Below are 21,801 nucleotides of genomic sequence, written 5' to 3' on the forward strand. Positions count from 1 at the left end.
TGACCCAGCAGGGCTCTTCTGATGTTCTTCTCAGGGGAAGGCCTCAGCCTCTCTGCCCTGCTGTTGGCCCTCCAGAGGAAATGGTTGGCCACTGTGTGAGACAGGAGGCTGGACTAGATGGAACCTCACTGGTCTGACCCAGCAGGGCTCTTCTGATGTTCTTCTCAGGGGAAGGCCTCAGCCTCTCTGCCCTGCTGTTGGCCCTCCAGAGGAACTGGTTGGCCACTGTGTGAGACAGGAGGCTGGACTGGATGGACCCTCACTGGTCTGACCCAGCAGGACTCTTCTGATGTTGTTCTCAGGGGAAGGCCTCAGCCTCTCTGCCCTGTTGTTGGCCCTCCAGAGGAACTGGCTGGTCACTGTGTGAGAAGACAGGAGGCTGGACTGGATGGACCCACACTGGTCTGACCCAGCAGGGCTCTTCTGATGTTCTTCTCAGGGGAAGGCCTCAGCCTCTCTGCCCTGTTGGCCCTCCAGAGGACCTGGCTGGCCACTGGTGAGAAGACAGGAGGCTGGACTGGATGGACCCTCACTGGTCTGACCCAGCAGGGCTCTTCTGATGTTCTTCCCAGTGGAAGGCCTCAGCCTCTCTGCCCTGTTGTTGGCCTTCCAGAGGAACTGGTTGGCCATTGGTGAGAAGACAGGAGGCTGGACTGGATGGACCCTCACTGGTCTGACCCAGCAGGGCTCTTCTGATGTTCTTCTCAGGGGAAGGCCTCAGCCTCTCTGCCCTGTTATTGTCCCTCCAGAGGAACTGGCTGGTCACTGTGTAAGAAGACAGGAGGCTGGACTAGATGGACTCTCACTGTTCTGACCCAGCAGGGCTCTTCTGATGCTCTTTTCAGAGAAAGGCCTCGGCTTCTCTGTTGTTGGCCCTCCAGAGGAACTGGTTGGCTCCTGTGTGAGGCAGGATGCTGGACTGGATGGACTCTCCAGCAGTCTGATCCAGCAGGGCTTCTCTTATGCTTGTTTAATCTTGCTTAATCTGGGGCCATCTAAAACCATTATCTGGTGGAGCAGCTGAGTCCATATCGGGTGAGACTCTGCTGCAGAAAGCCTTTTTCCAGGGCCACAGCCTTCCTACCTGCCCAGCCCAACCCCTCTCCACCCCAGCCCAAAGGGAAGGCTGACCATGAGTCCAGAGACGACAGCAGAGGTGCTGTCGGGCGAGAGGTGGATTTCCTTCATGGGCCCGTTCTTCTCCTGGGGATTCACTCGGAGTCTGTATCCTGTGAGCCGAACGGTTGGAGCCACCCAGGTCACCGTCAGGCTGGTGGGAGTGACCTGGATAAACTTCAGATTTGTCGGAGGAGGGATTGCTGTGGAATTGAGAACGGACAGAATCACAACTGTTCTGGAAGGAGCCCAGTTCTACCCAACCAGCCTTTAGCCAATGCAGAACCTCCCAGGAAAAGGGATGCACAAGAAATGCTGCCCCTTCACCCCTGTCCTTCTGGGCACCCATTAGGAGCACCTTCCTGGTTTGCATTTGTGAGGTGGGGAAGAAGCCCAGTGCCTCTCCAAAGCTTCAAAGGCTCCAAATGGGAGCTCCCTTTCGGATGCAGCCACTTTCAGGTGGGCACTGAACTGGCCTGCAGGAGCAGAGCAAGGTTAGAGTCCAGAAACACCTGAGAAGACTTCCAGGGTCTCAGTTTTGCAGACTCAAAGCTCCCTTCCTCCAAGGGAGGAAAACCTGCTCCATCTTTATGGTGCTGCTGGACTCCCATCTTGCTGCAGACAGACAGCTGTGGGCGGAGCCTGACAGTGAGGGGGAGGGGGCAAGCAAGCTCTATCCCTACAGACAAAGCACTCTGATCTCCCTAGGCTGGCATTCAGTGCCAGGGCACAGTCCAGGAAGGTCCTGCTGCCCACAGATGGCTGTGGCTAACCTGGCTGCTGGGTTTGAAGATCTGAACGCCTGTCTCTGCGGGGAGCATCCTGCTTCCAACCTCTAAACCTCTGGCTCTCTTTGAAGCCAGGACTGACAGCTTTTCATCTCTAGGATGAAGGCAGCAGCAGTACAGATATGGTCCCAACTGGCTTCACCTGGCCGACCAAGGCAAGAATGTTCACAGGCTGGTTTGAGGAGGAAAACTGAGCCCAGCCCTCTTTCTACAAGACAAGCCACCCTGCCCACAAAGAGGAGATGGGCACCCCGTGCAGCCAAGGAAAGAGAAAGTGGCCGTCCTCTCTGAAATCAAAGGCCAGGTGAGCACAAAGTTAGGTCTGTCCTCAACTGGGTGGATTCCCAACACAACATGGACAGGAAGGGAGAGAGCTAGAGTTTTCTCTTGATGTTAAAAAACATTTCTCTCCTGACTTCCCTTGTGCTTCAAGGCAGTGTCTGAAACGGTGTCTTTAACAAGTCCCAAAGGTGAAACTCCCAGAGAACCGAGCCCTGCTCCCGTATCTTGATCCCAGGCTGTGCAAGATGAGCAGAAGGAGTATGAAAGCATCCCCCAACTGCTGGGGAGGCCTCCCTGTCCTCTGGTCTGCCTGAGGAAGGAAAGATCTGGCACCTGGAAGGAGTGGAAGACACTGACATGCTTTTGATAACTGCAGCGGCCTCACCAGGAGACTCCCAGGCTGCTGGCAGTGGGGCTTCCTTGCAGCCAAACCAAGGAGGGAAGTGGGGTGGACTGGGACCCAGAGGCCTGGGTTCAGACATCTATTTCTGGATCTCATGGAAACCCCAGCAACCTTCTGTGTTGCATTCTGACTGGATTGTGGACTCTTTCCTCGGCATTTTGCAACTGGACGTGGAACAAATGAACAACGGCACCAACAACACCAGCCACTCTGTGGCTTGCAGTTGCTCAGAGTTGCACCAAACCTTCCAGGAGCTGCACAGCCACTGCAGACAACTTCAGGGGGGCAGCCGGGTTGGTGTGAAGCAGCAAAACAAAGTCTGAGTTTCCTGCATTGTGCAGGGGGTTGGACTGGATGACCCTGGAGGTCTCTTCCAGCTCTGGGATTAGGAAGAACTTCCTGACTGTTAGAGCAGTTCCTCAGTGGAAGAGGCTTCCTCCTTGGGAGGTGGAGGGCTCTCCTTCCTTGGAGGTGTCTAAGCAGAGGCTGGATGGCCACCTGTCAGCAATGAAGATCCTGTGGACTTCGGCAGGTCATGAGAAGGAGGGCAGGAGGGCTGCATCAGGGCTTCGTTCTCATGGGCCTTCCTGACACGCCCAGGGAAATGCTGGTTGCCACTTTGGGGTCAGGCAGCAATTTTTCTCCAGGCCAGTTTGGGTCAGGGATCCTGGAGGTTTCTGCCGTCTTCTGGACATAGTAAACTAGGAAAATAACACTGTGAAATTAACAAGCTTTGAAGCAAATGCACATAAACAGTTTATATAGCCGATTCATTGGATTATTGGTTTATTTATTGATTTTTTAATATAATTTTGGGAAGCAGTATATTTATTTATTGAGCCGCCCTGAGCCCGCCTTTGGTGGGGGAGGGCGGGGTATAAAAATAAAGTTGTTGTTGTTATTATTATTATTATTTATGTTAAGTTCCTGATAAAGATACAGGTGGCCAGTGGAAGTGGCAGAATCTTGGACTTGTGTAGCCACATTTGTTGGATGGAGGACTGCTACCTCTACATTATTTGAATATATGGCATTCCTGCGTCTTTCAGCAAGGAAGCTTACAGACACTAGGTGTTGTGATCCTGGGCCTAGCGAGGCCTGCAGACCCCAGGGAAACCTGCTTAAGAGTTACTGGGAAAAGCCAGTTTTGTCTGATGAAGTCTGCTTAAGCATACGAAAGCTTACATTCTGAATAAAACTTAGTTGGTCTTAAAGGTGCCACTTGTCTACTGCTTTGTTCTATTGCTTCAGAGCAACACGGCTGCCCATTTGGATCCCCTCTGTCCCTCTCACTGGATAGCGAGGGTTTTGGAGGGAAACAGGCCCAGAGAGGGGTGGGGCTTGGGAAGAGAATATATAAAGGCCAAGCTCAGGAAGTGGGTGTTCTTTTCCTAGCAGGCAGAGCTGAGGAGGAGCTGCTGCCAGGAAGAGACCCTTGCCCTTAGAGGAATGGTGAGTAGGCTACGTTTGACTGAGACAGTAGGGACAGTAAGATAGATGTGTTAGGGCATTTGTTTATTTTCCCTTCACCCTTTTACTGTTTTATTGCACCTTGTTAATTCATATTGCACTGCAAGAAACCCTTTTGTTGTTGTTCCTTCTGCCTGGTTCTCGGGCCTAAGCTACAGGAGGCCTGAAGGGCTTGGGAGGGGACTCTGGGCCTTCTCAAGGGGAACCCTGAACCCAGAGTGGTGGCAGCACTTGGTAAGACCCCCCTGAGTCGTGACAGCAGGATATATTACCAATCAATCACAGCACTGAGATAATTTCTTTGGAACTAGAGAAATAATAGCTGAACTTCTGAGTTCTGTTGAGCCCTTTTGATTTTTGTTTGATGACTGCCTTTGTTTAGTTCCAATGAATGGGCTATATAAAGTGTTTCTGTGCATTTGCTTCGAAGCTTGTTAATTTCACAGTGTTGTTTTCCTAGTTTACCTAAACTGTACAGGATGGTTTCCTGCTTGCTCTCATCTTCTGGACATGGAGCAGGAGTCACTGGGAATGTGTGTGTGTGTGTGTGTTGGGAGGGAGCTATCTGTGAGTTTCCTGTATTGTGCAGGGGGTTGACTAGATGACCCTGGAGGTCCCTTCCCGCTCTAGGATTCCATGGCAGTTCTGTTCCTGGTATAAGCCTTTGTGTGCCCTTTGTAGGTCTTAAAGGAGCCCCTATTGGCAGCTGCTCCCCTTTCAAAGCCAAGGCAGCCCCACTGCTAGTGCCCACTGTGGGGCTCCCCCAGAGGAGGCCCTGAAAGGGCAGCGGGGCCGAGGGGCGGGGCAGGTACCTGTGGACTGGGTTCCAACCAGAGGCGGGCTCTCCAGCTCGTCATGCAAGGCCACGATGCGGACCGTGTACTCGGAGCCGGGCCGGAGGCCATGCAGCTCCGCCGTGTCGTCTTCGCCGTCAGGAGCAGGGAAGAGCTCTTGGATCCCGTCCTCCGGGGTGGAGTAGGTCACCCTGTACCTGCTGACTTGCCCCTGGGGGCTTTCCCAAGCAATTTTGATGGAATCAACATCCACATCGGTGAATGTTAATCCTCGGGGGCGGTCAATGTCTGTTAGGCAAATTAACGGGGAAAGGTTAAGTGGAAAGGGGGGAAGCAAAGCAGCTGGCAAAGGGCATGCAAAGCAATTTCCTCCTGCTGCAGATTCAGACACGGGATGGCATGAGCTGACCCAGAGCCTCCTGGAGAGATCTACAGCAATGCAGGGGGGGTGCCCCAGCAAGTGAGGCTGGTGCGGTGCCTGCGCACCGCAAGGGGGGCTTTGTCAGAGAACGCACCCCCCCCCAAGCCAGACTGGCTGTCACATCCACACAAGCACAGTGCATTCAGAAAAGGCCCCTTTTGTGGGTGCTGCGGCCCTGGCCATGGGACTGGCCACAGATGGGCTCCTAAGCAGTGAGTGGGATCCCATCCGAGATGAGGCTCAGCTCAGACCTCAAGAAGCACAGCTCTCCTCGCTAGCAAAGGCTTCGCGGGGGGCCTGCAGCCAAACCCCCACCTGCAGCAGAAGGAACCATGGCAGCTATTTCCTCCTTCCCCACTGATCTTTGCGTCAGTTCTTCTGGAAATTACTTCTGCAGTATATGCGCAAGGAAGGATATATCAAGCACAGATTAAAGAACCAGGATTTTGGTTTGTTTTTGTGTTACTGCGTAAACACAAAAGCAAGTCACTCCATGCCTGAAGCCACCTGTTGGAAGGAGGGCTCCGGGTGACCAGCCCAGCAGTTCTGGCAGCCATGCCATGGAGGAGCCCCCAAAGCACTTCACACATCTGCCTCCGTTTCCTCCAGATGCTTCACAAGTGACTTGTGGGAAAGGCTTCTCCGGGCATCTCAATCTTTGGCAGGCAAATCATAGTCAATCAATATGAATCCGGTTGAACCTCATTGGAAAAGCGAGTGCCGCAATCCTCACTGGGAGGTCAGGCCTCCTCATACCCTCCTGTGGAGGAGACAGGCATTCATATTGATCTGCCAGGCAGGCCCCGGGAGGGTTTCTGCCACGAGGTTCAACCGATGGCACAGTTTTGCCATGAATCATTGCAGGGTGCGGTTAGCTGCGTGTTTCTATGCCTTCCAAGGTAAAAAAGGTGATTTGTTTTCTGTGATAATGCTTGGGCTTTGAGCAGAGGTTGCTCTGTCTCTCCTTCAGGTCTCGGCTTCTTTTGAGCCCTTCGGGGCGGGGGTGTTCCCTTATCCAGGAGAACTGCTGGGGTTCAGCTTCCCTTCTCCACTGGGGGGCCAAGCAGCACGTGCCCGTTTCCCCGACTGCAGGCTCACTGGGCTGGGCTGCTGCTGCTGCTGGAAAGGGAGGGCTGGACTGGAGGGACCGATCGGATCCAGCCGCATCCCTTAGGCAGCTCGGTCATGTTTTGCATACCTGGGAGCCTCAAGAAGGAGAGAACGGCAGGCCCTTCCTTGCTCTCCTACCCCGCAGAGGAACAAGGACCGGTTCCTCAGAACAACTTCTCTCGCCCAAGAGTCAAATCACCTTGGCTACCTTCCCATAGAAAAGAGGATCTTTCCAAGCCCCCAGGTTCCCCAAAGCCAATTCAGGTTTTTCTTGTCCTTGGCACTCAAAGCACAGGTGTTGGTGTTGCTGTGGATCGGTGTGTTTGTGTGTGCGTGTGGAGGGGTGGATTTTGGCAGGGAGAAGGGGGCCAGTTCCTGCTGTCTCAGGAATGTTCTGGACGCACAACGTGTCCATTCAGGATTGACAAGACTCCTGGTTCCTGCCTTGGAACTCAGGCCACATACTTGTGACAGCCGTCTCCACCAGCGGCTGGCTCTCTCCATCGTGGCCCTGGGCGTAGACGCTCACCACATACTCCACGGTGGGCTGGAGCCCTTCGATTGTGACTTCCGTTTGCTCTGCAACAAAAGGCCAACAAAAGAGCCGTCAGGAAACAGCGTCCTCTTGGGAGAGCTCCTCGTCTCCAGCACAGCCCTGGGCTTAGGAGTGTCCACTGCAGCAAGGCCATTCCCTCTACCCGGCTGAGCTGCTTGGAATTATTCAGGCCTGCAAATTCACAAGAGTGCAAAAGGGAGAAACACTTTGGCCTAGAGATGGTTTCAGTTGTGCACTGGAGGGGCTTCAGCACCCCTCTGTAAGACCCAGCTTGATGTGGCGGTTCAGACTGGCACACTCTAATCTGGAGAACCGGGTTTGACTCCCCAGTCCTCCTCCTCCACAAGAAGCCAGCTGGGTGACCTTGGGTCAGTCACAGTACTCTCAGGACCCATATTCCCTCTAAGCTGTGGAGTCTTGTGAGCAAAAATTGAGAGCTACTGCATGAATTAGTGTGCTCTGGGGCCATTTCTCCGGAGCTAAGACAAAATGTGTGAGCTGGAGGCTAAAAAACTGTGAGCTAGCTCACACTAACTCAGCTGAGGGAGAACCCTGCTCAGAACTCTTCTTAGCCAATAGCCCATGGGGGGAGGGGGGGGATGAGAAATGCTGGGAAACCCAGCCAGGGCATCTTACCTGCCGAGAGCACTTTGGTTTTTGTGGGGCCGTGACCATCTTTGGGGGCCGTGGTCACTCGGTAGCCAGTGACGGGGGAGGAGGGGGGCTGCCACCGAACGGTGATGCTGCTGTCCTGGACGTCGACCACTTGCAGCTGGGACGGGGTGCCAATCTCTGGGCAGGGAAAGGGGAAGCTGCATCAGCCCTTAACCCTCCTGTGGATTCTCTGGCAATGTCAGCCACCCCCTGCAGCCTCCTTTCCTCATTACGGCTGATGCAACACGTTCCCTCTTCACACACTCCGAGGCCGCCCATCCTCAAGGGGCTTAAGGCAACTCACAGCACAATCCATTCAAACAATCTGCACACCACCCAACAGAAAGTGCTGATCCAGGCCTGGACAGTGTGGTGTGGTGTGGTGCGGTGTGCCGGCGTGTGCTTTGTTTACCTGGGATTTGGCAATGGGATGCCAGACCCAAGGACAGCTGCCCTCGCCCGCCAAGTCGCACCCACCCTGTCCATCTAGAGTCAAGGGAAAGCTGCCCACCTCCTAACTCATCCCGCCCCCCACCTAGCTGCATCTGCTGGTGTAGAGATCAGAAACCTCAAACAACTCAGACCTGCCCACCAAAGCACAGGCAGCAAATGCAGCACTGCCTTGAAGGATCACAACAAGCATCAAAGGAGCTAGGAAACACCAGAGGAAAAGCCAAGTAGACTGAGTGCCACAGGAGAGGCAGCTGGGTGGGAACGACAGAACTGAAGAGTGGGCCTAGGCAGCACCGAGGAGGAAGGCTGGAAGGAGCCAGCAGCAGGCCTGGGGCCTCTCTAGAGAGCAGCCTGCAGCCCAGCGTTTCTCTTGCAGCCGAGGAGAGCCCTACGGAAAGGCCTGCTTGCTCAAGGCTTACCCATCTTGTAGCTGACCGTGATGGGCTTGCTGCTGGCGGGGCTGTCTCCGCGGCCGGTGACAGCATAGACGGTGATGGTGTACTCTGCTCCGGGCTTCAGGCCAGGGATGGTGGCCGTGGAGAGGTGGCCGGGCACCGTGAACTCCTGGACGGGGCCGCTGCCTCCTGGGGACAAGCGCAGGACAGGCGGGGCCAGGGCTCAGGTGAGGATCACAAGACACGCCCAGCCCCAGGATGTCAAATCTCCCAACTGCTGGATGTCTCTGATTCCACTGCCTACCCGGAAGAAGTTCTCCCAGACACTGGTGCCCACCTTCATCATGACACCCGTTCTTCTTGTCTGGCTCTCAGGGGAGATGGTGAAGAAGGACTCCCCCGCCCCCACTCCGCTGTGTGACCCTAAAGGCTGCTGCACACCTGATGCAGCTGACGGAGAACAGGCCTGTGTGCTGCGCAGAGTTCTGGGGGGAAAGCCCAAGCACAGCCCAGTCCCAAGGAAAGCTCAGCCCTTCTGGGTCTCTGCCTCAAGCAGTGGCGAGGGTGGGGGGAGGAGGCAAGCAGTGCCTGGGACGGCCTTGCTAGGCTCCAGAGCAGGGCTCCTCAGCCTAGGGGTGCTCACGGGAGCCCCCCGTCTTTCCTGGCCCTGCCAGGCATTTCCAGAAACCGGCTGAGCCAGATGGCCTCTGGGCAGCTGCTGGAGAACTGACTGGCTGAGCAGACGTTTAGGAATGCTACTTTGGGAGCAGCTGCCAGCACAAGGACCTTCTCGGAATGGCTGAAAGCGGGCTGGGCGGATAGGCAAGGAAAACAGGAAAACAGATTCCTTTTAAAAGGCACCCTGTTCGAGCGAGCTTGTGCCTCCAATGCTGAAGGGCTGCTCTTAGCGTTCTGCATAACCTCGCTGCCTCCTGCAGTGGCCATTCGGGGGGCTGTGCCCCAAACCACCTCCTCAGCAGAATTCCAGAGGGGCCCACGGACCCAAGAACACTGGGGATCCCCACGCCAGGGGCTGCCATCAGGAGCAAGAAAGAGCAAGTGCCTCACCCTCCTTTCTCCCCCAGGCACTTCTCCTCCTCCTCTCAAAAACACCCCCAGGAGCTCCACTCTCGCCCTTCCACTGCTGCTGCTTACAGCTGAGACTGACTCCATTTCCTGTCAGGGAGAAGTTCAAGAGCTCCGGCCAAGAGGCGGTCTGGCCCACTCAAGAGGCAAGCAGAGTGAATCCTTAATGTGCACACTTGCATGAGATACACAACTGCAGGTGCGTGTCTTCAGACTGGCTATTTTAACTATGCGCCTCACACCTCTGAGGCAAACGCCCAGCTATGGAAGGTGGACCTGAAATCACCTGGGCAGAGGAAGCCAAACCTTCTCTTCTTCCCAGGTGACTGTCCAGGTTCCTCTCCTGCTCATCCAAACAGCTACGCAGCAGCTCTGCTGGCCTTGAGTGCTTGAGGAGCATGAAGCCAATTAGTGTGTGTGTGTGTGTGTTAAAATGCAAAAAGTGCTGCAAGTGATTTGGTCTCACAAATCCCACAGCATAGTTCCATATTGCACAGGCGGGCAGGGGAATGATTTACATGGTGGTTCATTGTGTTCTCAAGCAAGTGGGCAACCTGGGGTCCACAAGCAGCCCTAGTGCACTCCCCCCCCTCAACAGAGACTCCCCAGGCCATTTTGCTGAGCACAGTGACTCCTTTGCTCTACACCTCACAAGCAGGGGGCAGCTCAGCCCAAGCAGAGCTCTTGCTGGGCCCCCTTTTCTCCCCACCACTTTGGTCTGCTGGCCCCCCAACCTCTTCACAGGCAGATGAGGCACCTCCTTCCATGTCCAGCCCCCAAAGGTTGCTAAGCAACAAGACAGAAGGCGATTGCTGCAATCCAAACAGAGCTTTCACCACAGCATGGACAAAGCTTGGTTCCCCTCCTGTATTTTATGCCTCTGGTCAATATCTCAAAGTAAAGGGCAGATGAGAGCCAGGGCCTAAACTCCTCCAACGCCTGGTTTGAGATCCTGCCAAAGAGCTCTTCAAAACACTAGCATTCCTCTGAGGGTGCACAGTAACGGCACAACTGCTGACCTGTCTCTCCATACGTGATCCTGTAGTATCGAACGGTAACAGCAGGGGCATCCCAGGAGATGACCAGGCTAGTGGGGCTGGCAGAGGTCACCTGCAGGTCTCCTGGAACGTCAGAAACTAAACAGAAGAGTTCAAGCAGAGTTAAGATTGTCCCACATTCACTCCACCCACATTCCCTCTGCTGCACAACAGAGAATGCAACAGAGAGGGAAGCATTCAGACCACTTTTGCCAACAACATGAAGAGCCTGCCTCTGAGATCTTATCCCATAACAGCCCTTGACAGGTATTTCCATGTCTCCCACAACCTCGCATAAGAGAGAGGCCATGTTGGATCAGGCCAATGGCCCATCCAGTCCAACACTCTGTGTCACACTGTGGCCAAAAAACCCAGGTGCCATCAGGAGGTCCACCAGTGGGGCCAGGACACTAGAAGCCTTCCCATTGTCACCCCCCCAAGCACCAAGAATACAGAGCATCACTGCCTCAGACAGAGAGTTCCAACAATATGCTGTGGCTAATAGCCACTGATGGACCTCTGCTCCATATATTTATCCAATCCCCTCTTGAAGCTGTCTATGCTTGTAGCCACCACCACCTCCTGTGGCAGTGAATTCCATGTGTTCATCACCCTTTGGGTGAAGAAGTACTTCCTTCACCCAAAGGGTGATGAACACATGGAATTCACTGCCACAAGAGCCCCCCACAATGCCTCACTATTCCCTTCTTCATTCCAGGTGGACAACAGCCTCAAGGACACCATCTTGCCCAATAAGTCCCCCTCCATCCATGGGATCCAGGCACCTCTGCATCTGCCACAATCCCATCCTTATGCTGTGCAGCTGCCCAATTTGGTACCAAAACACAATCCAGCCCTGGGAAGACCCAAGGCCAGAACTAGACGATAAATGAAGATGCATCTTCCACCAGCAGCACTGCTGCCTCCCCTCCCCTCTCCCAGCTCTCAGGAAATGATTCCACAAAAGCAGCCTTCATGCTTCCACTGGATTTCTCCAGCTCTCACCTGTACTTTGTTGTCCAATCAGGGGCAAACTTTCTTCTTTGCCATTGAATGCAAAAATGCTAACCACATACTCAGACCCTGGAATCAGGTCAGTGAGAGTGATGGAATTACGAGACGGTGCAATGCGGACTTCTTTGGGTCTGCTCCCGCCTTGCTCGAGGTAATGCCGGATCTTGTAGCCTGTGATGGTCGCGCGGGGAGCGATCCAGTGGACGGTGAACGAATGGGCTGTGATCTCGGAAAAGTCCAGCCCAGTAGGAGAATCCAGCCCTGTTGTTAAAAAATATATATGTGGATTTACTTCAAGCGGACAATTGGTAAATGTCTTTTAAAAGGGGGGAAAGCATCTGCACATACAAGCAATTACAATGATTACAACTCAGATTCAGGTGGGCAGCCAATTTGGTGTGAAGCAGCAGAACAAAGTTTGAGTGCACTGGGACCCTGAAGAACAATAAAGTTTAGTTCCAAGTATAATTAAATTTTATATGTACACAAAAGCTTCTGCCCAGAATTAAACTTTGTTGGCCTTAAAGGCGCCGCTGGACTCGGACTTTGAACTGAACCAGGTAGCAGCGTGGCCACCAATGGCGTGACTGCGGAATGTACACAACATGGACGCTCCCCCTGGCTTTGGACAGGAACCAAGCTGTGGCATTCTGCAGCAACTGGAATTCCAGGGCTGCCTTGGAGGGCAGGCCCATGTTCTAAGTCTAGTCCTAAGATTAGTGGGCATGAATCCGGGCCAAGGCAGGGAGCCCTCTTCCAGGCTGAAGGAAGGTGGACAAAGGCTCTTGACCAGGGCCTGTTTTGCAGCAGGACCCCTTTGCATATTAGGCCACACAGCCCAGATGCAGCCAATCCTCTCTTAGCACAGCCTAGTGCCGAGCATGTTAGCAAGGGTCAGCTGAACCCCATGAAAAGCGGAAAGCACCGTGCCCTCCCGTCAAGCCTTCCCAAGCCGCATCGCCCCCATCTTCTCAGGATTCCGCTTCAGCTTGTTCGCCCTCAGCCCTTTCACAGCAGCAGACAAGCGCTGGCTCTGGACCTCTGCAGCATCACTGCAGGATTTGGAATATCAGACCGGGTCTTGTCAGCCTACTCTGAAGGATCAATGATTTCTCCTAAGGTCAAAGGGGATGGGGGATGACGGAGCCCAGGGGATCCCTCCAGGACAGGCCCCGTGTTGGACAACTGGCCTCCAACAGCAACTCTCTGAGCTGGGTCCATATGGAATGATTTAAACCACTTCCCTCAATCTCTCTGCCTCCAAACGCCTCAAAAAGACGACACGGTCACAGTACCAGAGGCTGCTGATAAATCCAGTAAGAGCAACAAAGACGTACAGCTCTTGTCTACATTTAAATGGAGATAATCAACTGAAGTCACCAGCACTGTCAGCGTCCCATAGCCTGTCCTAAAACCAGACTGAAATGGGTCTAGAGCAGATCCAAGAAGAACAGAATTATTCTGCAATTGTCCTATCCTCTTGCCCAGAAAAGGCACACTGGAGAGTCTTCTTTGCAGAACATGAGACCTTCCCTTGCAGGCGGAGTGCATCAAGCAGAGATCCATCCGGAGGGCCCCAGACTGCCTACTCAGACTCAAAATCCACCTCACATCCTCCTTTCCAAGCGTTCCGTCATCTTGGCATGGAGGTAGCAAGTCTGTTTTAAGCAGATCTGAAATACAATTTTAAAGCCAAACCTCTGGCTGGCCACTGCTCAGCTAAATCCAGTTATGAATTGAGCCTTGTCTGAATGGAGCCAATGGAACAACTTAGCTGTGAGAAATGTAGATCAGACGGTTTTCATTGGAGCTCAGGCAGCAGTGCCATTTCGGATTATTTGATAGTAAATCTCAGGTTATTCAGTAAACCCACGGAAGCACACAGGAAATCAGGGTATGAGTCACAACTAACTCAGCCTGCAAATGAATTCATGGAAAGTAACAGAGTGGATCATCTTGTCCCATGGAAACAGAAGTATTTTCCCCCAAAGAACTAGAGGGTTGGATCCAGACGAGACATTTCCACAAGTGCAAGAATTTCCACCCCACCATCCTGACCTCCCTCACTACATGGAAGTCTAGTATGCTGTGGAAATCTTGTCCTTAGAGACATAAGAACAGAAGAGAAGCCATGTTGGATCAAGCCAATGGCCCATCCATTCCAACAGTCTGTGTCACACAGTGGCCAAAAAACCAAAACTAGGTGCCATCAGGAGGTCCATCAGTGGGGCCAGGACACCAGAAGCTCTCTCATAGTTGCCCCCCCCCAAGCACCAAGAATTTAGATCAGACATGACACAACCACCCTGGAACAGGACTGAGGGGTGGCATTTTATGGCCACTGTCTGAGGTGGGGGGGGAGAGGAAAGTTACACTTTATGAGCAGAAATCCTTGCACCAGAGGAAATGTTAGACTGGATCCAATTTTGCAAGTCGCTTTGATGCAGCTGTTATGTCGGACTAGTTTCTTGGTGACTCAGAACTCTCAACTCTGCCAAGAAATGTTGCTGGGGGACCTTCAGCTGATCACAAACTCTCCACCTCACCCACATCACAGTGTAGTTAGGAGAAGAAAATGGAGGTGAGAAAAATGATGAATAATGCATATAAAGTGTTCATTCCGGGTATAAGCTTTCAGGTGCACGCGCATGAAAACTTTTCCCCAGAATTAAAACTTTGTTGGCCTTAAAGGTCCTGGCGGATTCCCACTTTGTTCTTTTGCTTCAGACCAACACAGCTGCCCACTGAAGAATACTGTAAATTGTGTTGGATCCCTCTGGGGAAAAAGACAGAGTAGAACTGAAGTAGATTAACTGATGTTCCATGAAGGCAGGTCTCTCCTGATATTGAAGGGAGGCAGAAACGATTTTTTCCATGTTTGTCATTCTGCATACCTGTTCTCTGCTCTCCACTCAAAGGTTTACTCTCATGTTGTTCATAGATACTGTAGACCCGGATTAAGTACACCGTTCCCGGCAGGAGACCTGGGGGGTTAAAAAAGCAAACAGTTACAATCTCTCCATTACAGAACTCTTAAGGATGCAAAAATTTGAGCTTCTTACCTAGCAGAATTCCTTAATCAACATGAACACTACTTTTTGCTCATCAAGCAAACTGAATGGGTCCCAGCAGTGTGTCCTCTTTTTCTTCCTTTTGTGGTTCAAGTGCATTTCCCCCCAAAAGGCATGCTCTTAATGACTTTGCTCACAGAGATTTATTCAAGCTCGAAAAATTCCCTTCATTACCACTGAAAGGTACAGTTTCTGTACCGAATTGATTTATGAAGAGGAGGAGGAGTTGGTTTTTATACCCTGCTTTCCTCTACTCTAAGGAGTCTCAAAGTGGCTTACAATCGCCTTTCCCTTCCCCTCCCCACAGCAAGCACCTTGTAAGGGCAGGTGGGGCTGAGAGAACTCTAAGAACTGTGACTGGCTGCATAGGGAGGAGGGGGGGAAATCAAACCTGGTTCTCCAGATTAGAGTCCACCATTCTTAACCACTCCGCCACCCTGGCTCTAATTAATTTATGAGAAGGCCTAAACTAATTGCATCCTTATCAAAATGTACCTATTAACTGTTGCCTTTGGTGCAAGTGGTTTCCTAAACCCAAAGGGATAAATCAACCTTTAATGTTTACAAGTAAATGGGGGGGGGGGGGGAGAATCTCTAGACATGCCACTACGGCATAGCAGTTAAGAGGCAGACTCTAATCAGGAAAACTGGGTTTGATTCCCAGTTCCCCCAAATCATAAGAGGCTGCAGGGGTCCCATCGGTTGGTAAAAAAGGCCTGTCACAACAACCCGGCTTTATTTCCCCTTCCTTGGCTCAAAACGTTATCCACTCCAAAGGGTGGAATGGTGGTGCCACAAAGGCACTAAGGAATCCCGCTGCCTGGAGGTGAGGAAGGGGACACCTCAGCCAAGATCTCCTCAGCTGAGACTGGCTGCCTGTCAGTCCAAAGGGGAAAGAGATATTTCCTGAAATGCTTGTGTCTTGACAATAATGAAACCCTCTGGAACATTTTCAGTGCTTCTGTGGAGCATCTGGAATGTAATTTGTTGCTTGATACAAGAAGTGAGAATGAAATGGCTCTATGCCCTCAAAACGACACTTTCTGAACTGCGGAGCGACCCCTCGCTTGGCACAAGACAGGAGGGAAGGTGGCAGAAATACAAGAAAGCAAAACAGGCAGACAAGAAAACACAAGAACGGGAGGAAAAGAAACACAAACCTGCTGCCCATCCCTACATGCAGCTCCCCAAATTCCAAAAGGGAACTGGAAAAACGATGGTGTCGTGATCCTGGGCCTAGCGAGGCCTGCAGGCCCCAGGGAAGCCTGCTTAGGAGTTACTGGGAAGAGCCTACAGTTCCCAGGATCCCTCCTATCCCTGACTGGGTGGCCAGGTTTTGGCGGTGGGGCCTGGGAGGAGAGAGAAAAGGACCAAGCCCAGGCAAGGCGTGTTCTTTTCCTAGGAGGCAGAGCTGAGGAGGAGCTGCTGCCAGGAAGAGACCCTGGGTGAGTAGGCCCAGGCTTGACTGGCAGCTTAGGGACAATGAGTTCAGGTGTGTTAGGGCATCCCTTCACCCCTTTTACTGTTTTATGCACCTTGTTTGTTATATTGCACTGACCTTTAAATAAACCTCCCCCACCCCCCCACTGTTGTTCACTCTGCCTGGTCCTCACACCCATTATTTGGCCTAAGCTACAGGAGGCCTGGAAGGGCTTGGGAGGGGACTCTGGGCCTTCTCAAGGGAGACCCTTAACCCAGAGTGCTAGCAGAAATTGGTAAGACCCCCCCGAGTCGTGACAGATGGAGAAAACATTTCCTGCACCAGAGAACAACACAGGTAGATTCTTACCTGTCAAAACCACCACATTGTCTGAAGGCGAGATAGTCAGCTCAGCAACATCCTCCTCGTTCTTTACAGGCGAGTAACGCACAAGGAAGCTGGTCAGTTCGATGGAGGCGGGGGGAGTCCACGTCACTCGAATGGTGTCCGGCCCCACGTTGGTGAAACGGAGGTCAGTGGGAGGCGGGACAGCTATGGTGGAAGAGGCAACGTCTTAGTTCTCTAACAAGGAATGCAGTTTGACATTCAAGAAACAGACAAACGGTACCCCATGCAAAAAACTTCCCAAAACTAAAAATGTACTACGGAGTAAAATCCATGCAAACATTAACTAGCGTTAACTAGGTTCATTCCGCTATTACAAAAACTGCTGTAAAGCACTGTCAGACCTCATGGACGCTAAGCAACATGTTATGGCCCCTTTTTCAGAAAGACAGCCCACCCCCTCCTGTCAGCAGGAAGGGGCCCTTGGCTCTTCAGCAGCTCCAAGATGGGAAACACCAGCGGCATGCAGACAAACAGGAGGGGACTCTACAAGGACTTGCATTTCAACAAGGTGATGAAAGTCTTCCCAGGGCCAAGGGGGACCCTGCTGGCTTCCAGGCACCACAGGCTCTTACTCTGCACATGCACTAAGACGACTTTCACGGGTTGCCTCACCTGTCACTAGCAGGAGCTTGGAGGACTTTTTTTTTGGGGGGGGGGGAGGTGGAATCACTTGGGCCACAAAAGTCATCCCACCCTCTTTCAGGATCAGAGCACAGAATGCCAAGAGCTAGCACTCGGAGAGAGAGCCAACATGGCCTGTTTTACTCTGAATGTGTCTTTTCAAGTTCCTGCTCCGACAAAGAATATTGGATAGCAATAAGGACCGGATGCTGCTGCTCCCCTAAGCACCGGGAGCCAAAGAAGTCCCCACTAAGACCTCCAGCCGCCTTGGGTTTTCTAAAAGGACAGCCGCCCCCTGCCCAGTGGAGCCGTAGGGGCCTAGCTCTTCTTCCTCCGGGGAGCCAGAGTCCTCCAAGCGGCCTTTGGCGACAGGGGGGCAGCCCTCTCGCACACACGGCAGGCCTTCCGCAATCACCCGTCTGCTGCGTCAGGGTGGTGGGGGCGCTCTCTCCGCCACTAACGAGGGTGATGACGCTGATCTCATAGTCAATGCCAGGCTCCAGGCCGGTGACCCTGTAGTAGCCTACTGAGGAGTCCACAAAGTCTTCAAAAATGGGGACGCTTTCTCCTGCCGCCAGCACCGTGATGCGGTAGCCAATGATGGAGGAGGCGTTGAGAGGGCTCCACCTCAGGCCGATACTGGTGTCAGTTATGTCAACAAAGCTTAGGTCAGCGAGCTGGGGCACTTCTATGGGGTTAGAGAGCACACCCCCCGGAGCACAGGCACACAAAGGCAAAAAGAAAAACGAGGAGGAAGAGAAAAGAAGACAAGCAGTGACCATCGGCTTCAGCTTGCACGAATTAAAAATGAAAGCGACAGTGAAGTCATTACGGTGATAAGTGAGATGCCCTCAGCAATTCACAACAGCCAGCAATCAGCTGTGTGTTTGATGAGTCTGACAACAATGACAAAGCCCTCTAAATCCCCATTAGGGGCACCAACAAGCTTTTAAACTCAACCTGATGAAACGTTCTGCCAATAGGAAGCGTGTGGAGGGGGGGAGAGAAAGGAGGTCTCCAGGCAAGAGGGACAACCAGCAACCCCCCCTCCCCCGTCATTTCAGCTGCCGCAGCCGCGTTTCCCACCCTCCAAGTCTTCCTCCTCAACAGCACTGGCAGCTCTTAACAGCCTCCCTAGTGAATGTGGACAGATTCAGTCTTTTATCAGATCCAGCAGTGGCTCACCCCAAATGACTTCGCTAGTTCAGTCTAGTATCCTAACACCAAGCCTCTGAACTTGGATTTTTGGATTTATTCCAGGGGCATCCCACTTTCCAGGCCCATCACACTGAAGCAGTCAAGGCAGTTCCCACGGCCTCCAGTGTCCAAGGGATAGAATCCCCTGGAACCTTGTGGAAGCTGGGGGGGGGGGGGGAGAAAGAGAGGTGGCCGGCCAGTTTGGGGCTGCAGAAGATGCAAGCCACCATCAGACCTCCCTCTACCTGTTCATGATGGACACACACACACACACAGCTTGTTCCTGTACTCCCACAGGCCTTTGGGTGTGCAGCAGGACTGTGGGAAACGGTTGGCTTGTGGGGAGGAAGCCACCCCTGTATGCCCCTCCCTACACCTGCACTTAAACCTCACAGCCAATTAGAGTTTGCCTGAAGGCTCCCCTCAGTTGGAAGTCTTTAATTGCGCTCTGGATGTGAGGAGAGAAGCAAGGAGTAGGCAGAAGGGGATACGCAAGTATCTTTTGGGGAAGGCCGACAGACCACTTTGAGGTCTGCAAGAAAAGTAAACCCATATGAGCTGGGCTGGGGAAACAAGGAATGGCACGGGAGTCCTGGATGAACTTATCCTAATTTGCAAGGAAGGGATGAAGACAAAGAAGCAGGATACCAAATGTGGGGGGGGGGGGGTGGAATTCCATGTGAAGCAGGAAGCCCTGAGTTCACTGCCTGAGCCCTGCAGTGAAAAGCTCTCCTGTTCATGCTGCTCCCTGAAATGGCCTGGCTCCAAAAGTCCAGTTTCCATCAAGAGGAGGCCCTTCCATCAGAACGGAACCTTTCTGCTGCCCCTCCCTCCACACAGGCAACTGAATACCCCCCGAAGTGACTTCCAGTCTGCCAAGAGCAGCATTTCAGAAATGCCGGAGGAAGGGAAAGGTGAGAAAGTTCTGTTCCAGTGAAAGAAAAGCCTTCTGGCCAATGGAAATCTAGCCTGGACCCAGAGTTAGAAGTATTCGCTTCCATTGCTTAATAAAACCTTTTAGTTCTGTTATGCAAAGCCTTTAAAATAAATATGGTGCAGAACCAAAGAAACAAGTTCCACATTGCCTCCAAACACCACTTATCTTTGAAGACTGTGATGAGCATCTCACCCGCAAGGACAGTACTAAAGAGGCCTCCACCAAAGATGCCTTTTCCGTACTTCTTTGCTGTCTAAAGTGGCATCTGATTACAGCCTCGATGGCTTGGAAGAGCTCATGCCAGAGCGTTAGTTACCCACAGGGCAGCAGCAGAGACAGCCGTGGTGAGAGCACAGAAACCTCAAGCAACGTTAACAGCAAGCATCTGTCTGTGTGGGAACTCCCCATAATCACAGCCTTGGGGCTTGGCTACAAACACAGGGCTAGACTGAGCTGTCTCAACACTAACACAGCTTGGAAAAGATGTTCAAGCCCATTACTTTGAAGCACATAAAAAAGAGCACGGAGATCCCTTTCATGGGTCTATGCACATCTGTGCAAGCATGGCTCCCTTACGGCAGACAAGAGGACCCACCTCCAAGCAAACAACCACAGAATCAGGCAGGCCAACTGAAGCAGCTGACTTGCTCTGGAGTTTGTGGTCATGATCCGTTTCTGATCCTCGGCTAGCCAGGCTCTTTTTCAGAAAAGAAGAAGAGTGCCGGCACTAAAGCGTGCAGCCTTTGCCTCACAACTCCCATAATTTGGCCAGCACCCCCCCCCCACCTGGAGCTTTCCCATCCACCAGGTTGTTTGTTTTAAAAAATGACTCAAAAGACACCGGATCCCTTGCACTGGGCGAGACGGTTCTTGGGCAGATCTGCTCACTCACCTGATCTATGCCTGACGCACATCAGGCGTCTGGCAAAATAACAGTTGTTCTCTCTGCAGCATGAAGAGAAAGGACCCCTGTCTGCAACACGGAGGGATTTGGCCCCAACTAAACCCCTCTGAAGTAACATGGTTGTATTCCTGAGGAGACAGAGTCAGTGTCCCGGAGGCTCACAGGACCCGGATCCGTGACTCAGATTCCTAATTTTACCTTGGGTGATGGTCTCAAAGATGGGCACGCTCTCCTGATCGTCCTTGACAGCGTAAACACTGACGTTGTACTCCACCCCCGGGCTCAGGTTTTCAAAGATACAGGTGGTCTGCTCTGCATGGACCAGCTCCTCCAGGGTGTAACCCTGCTGTCCATTGGTTGGGACGGTCGTTATTCTGTACGCAGTGATATCTGCAGAGTAAGGAGGAGCACATTTTAACCTCTAAACGGGAGCTCTTAATACTCAGAAACCTGAGAGCAAGAACTCTGTCCACCAAGTGTATTCCAGATAATGCTGCACTACGCATATTAAACCAAGAAGGTCTTTGAACGTGATCTCCGTTTTCTCCCCAGGTGGAAGTGTGTGTGTGCCTGCATTCAAGAGTACACAGTAAGTAGAATCTGTGTAAGTAGAACCTCCAGAGGCCATCTGGAGCTCTCCAGCAGAGCTCTGCTGCTACCAGCCCTTCCCCACAGAGGTAGCCCAGTAGTCTGCAAGGAATGGGAGGGAACTTGGGGGGGAGGCAACACCTTGGCCAAGCCTCCTCTTCACTTCTGATCACAGACCCACCCCCACAAATCACTGCACGCCGTGACCCTCTCTGCTCTAAAACAGAAGGGAACTCTTTCCTCTTGTGCCAACGCCTTCTCACTGCTTCAGAGATGTGGTCGTTTGCTGCCTGTGCTCACTGCCTCCCTCTTCTGGTGACACAAACAGGAAACACTCCCTCCCCTGCCCCCCCCCCCGGGTTCCCACATCACACTTGGAGCCTCCCAGAACCCCTCTGGAGACCAATCTGAAAACCTGCACGTAGGAGACCCTCCAAGTGCCAACACAGACAGGTCCAGGCAGGCAAAGAGAAAGTTTTGCTGTGGCTCAGAGAGAGAGGGAGGCCCCACCGCGCTCATGCTGGCAAAGCCTGAATGAGGAACACAGCTGTCCCTGCACAGAAGCCGTCCCCAGTTTCTTGAGCAGGAACAGAATGGAAGAGAGGGGATGACGGTCTCTCCCTTGACCCACCAAGAACGGAATTCACAATGGGTGGAAGCTTCTCCTCTCTCTGGGGACGGAGGAACAGGGCAGTTGGGGATGTAAAAAAACAAAATGCTGCTTCAAGAACGCAGGTAAATCTGGGATCCCTTCTTGGAGAAGACTTCTGGCAGAAGCAGCATCCGATGAAGGGAGCAGGTCAGTGTAAATGAGCTAATTTTTAAGTACTTGTCTTACAAACAGAGACACAGTCCCCAAATGCAGCCAGAGCGAGAAGTTAGCATTGATGCACAAGAACCAAGCGAGGCGTTTCTGAGTGAAGCAATGGAACATTTCCGTGATCCATGAACTTTGGTTCCAAACATGTAGAAATTCAGGGCCTGAACATCCAAGTGCTGCCATTTTCTTTCCTGAGGGTAGCACAGGTTGGAGCAAAATGATGGAAGAACAAGTCTGCTTAGCTCTGTGACACCAT

At 52.6% G+C, this 21,801-nt stretch overlaps 1 protein-coding gene across 4 annotated transcripts in view; it reads right to left on the reverse strand.

The window, feature by feature from the left end:
• FN1 (fibronectin 1) overlaps positions 1-21,801 on the reverse strand; it is an 81,644-nt gene that overhangs the window by 20,700 nt on the left and 39,143 nt on the right. For 2 of the 4 annotated variants that reach the window (XM_060257349.1, XM_060257347.1), the window contains exons 23-33: positions 20,336-20,527; positions 17,515-17,787; positions 16,440-16,622; positions 14,474-14,563; positions 11,571-11,840; positions 10,548-10,664; positions 8,467-8,631; positions 7,577-7,732; positions 6,850-6,963; positions 4,872-5,141; positions 1,132-1,319 (exon numbers count right to left, since the gene is read on the reverse strand). In XM_060257349.1, the coding sequence (XP_060113332.1) occupies positions 1,132-1,319; positions 4,872-5,141; positions 6,850-6,963; positions 7,577-7,732; positions 8,467-8,631; positions 10,548-10,664; positions 11,571-11,840; positions 14,474-14,563; positions 16,440-16,622; positions 17,515-17,787; positions 20,336-20,527 (2,018 nt within the window). The remainder of the gene's footprint in view (positions 1-1,131; positions 1,320-4,871; positions 5,142-6,849; positions 6,964-7,576; positions 7,733-8,466; positions 8,632-10,547; positions 10,665-11,570; positions 11,841-14,473; positions 14,564-16,439; positions 16,623-17,514; positions 17,788-20,335; positions 20,528-21,801) is intronic. The other 2 variants (XM_060257351.1, XM_060257350.1) reach the window with 2 other exon arrangements.

Source organism: Heteronotia binoei, chromosome 16 (assembly GCF_032191835.1).
Source record: "Heteronotia binoei isolate CCM8104 ecotype False Entrance Well chromosome 16, APGP_CSIRO_Hbin_v1, whole genome shotgun sequence".
Lineage (NCBI taxonomy): Eukaryota > Metazoa > Chordata > Lepidosauria > Squamata > Gekkonidae > Heteronotia > Heteronotia binoei.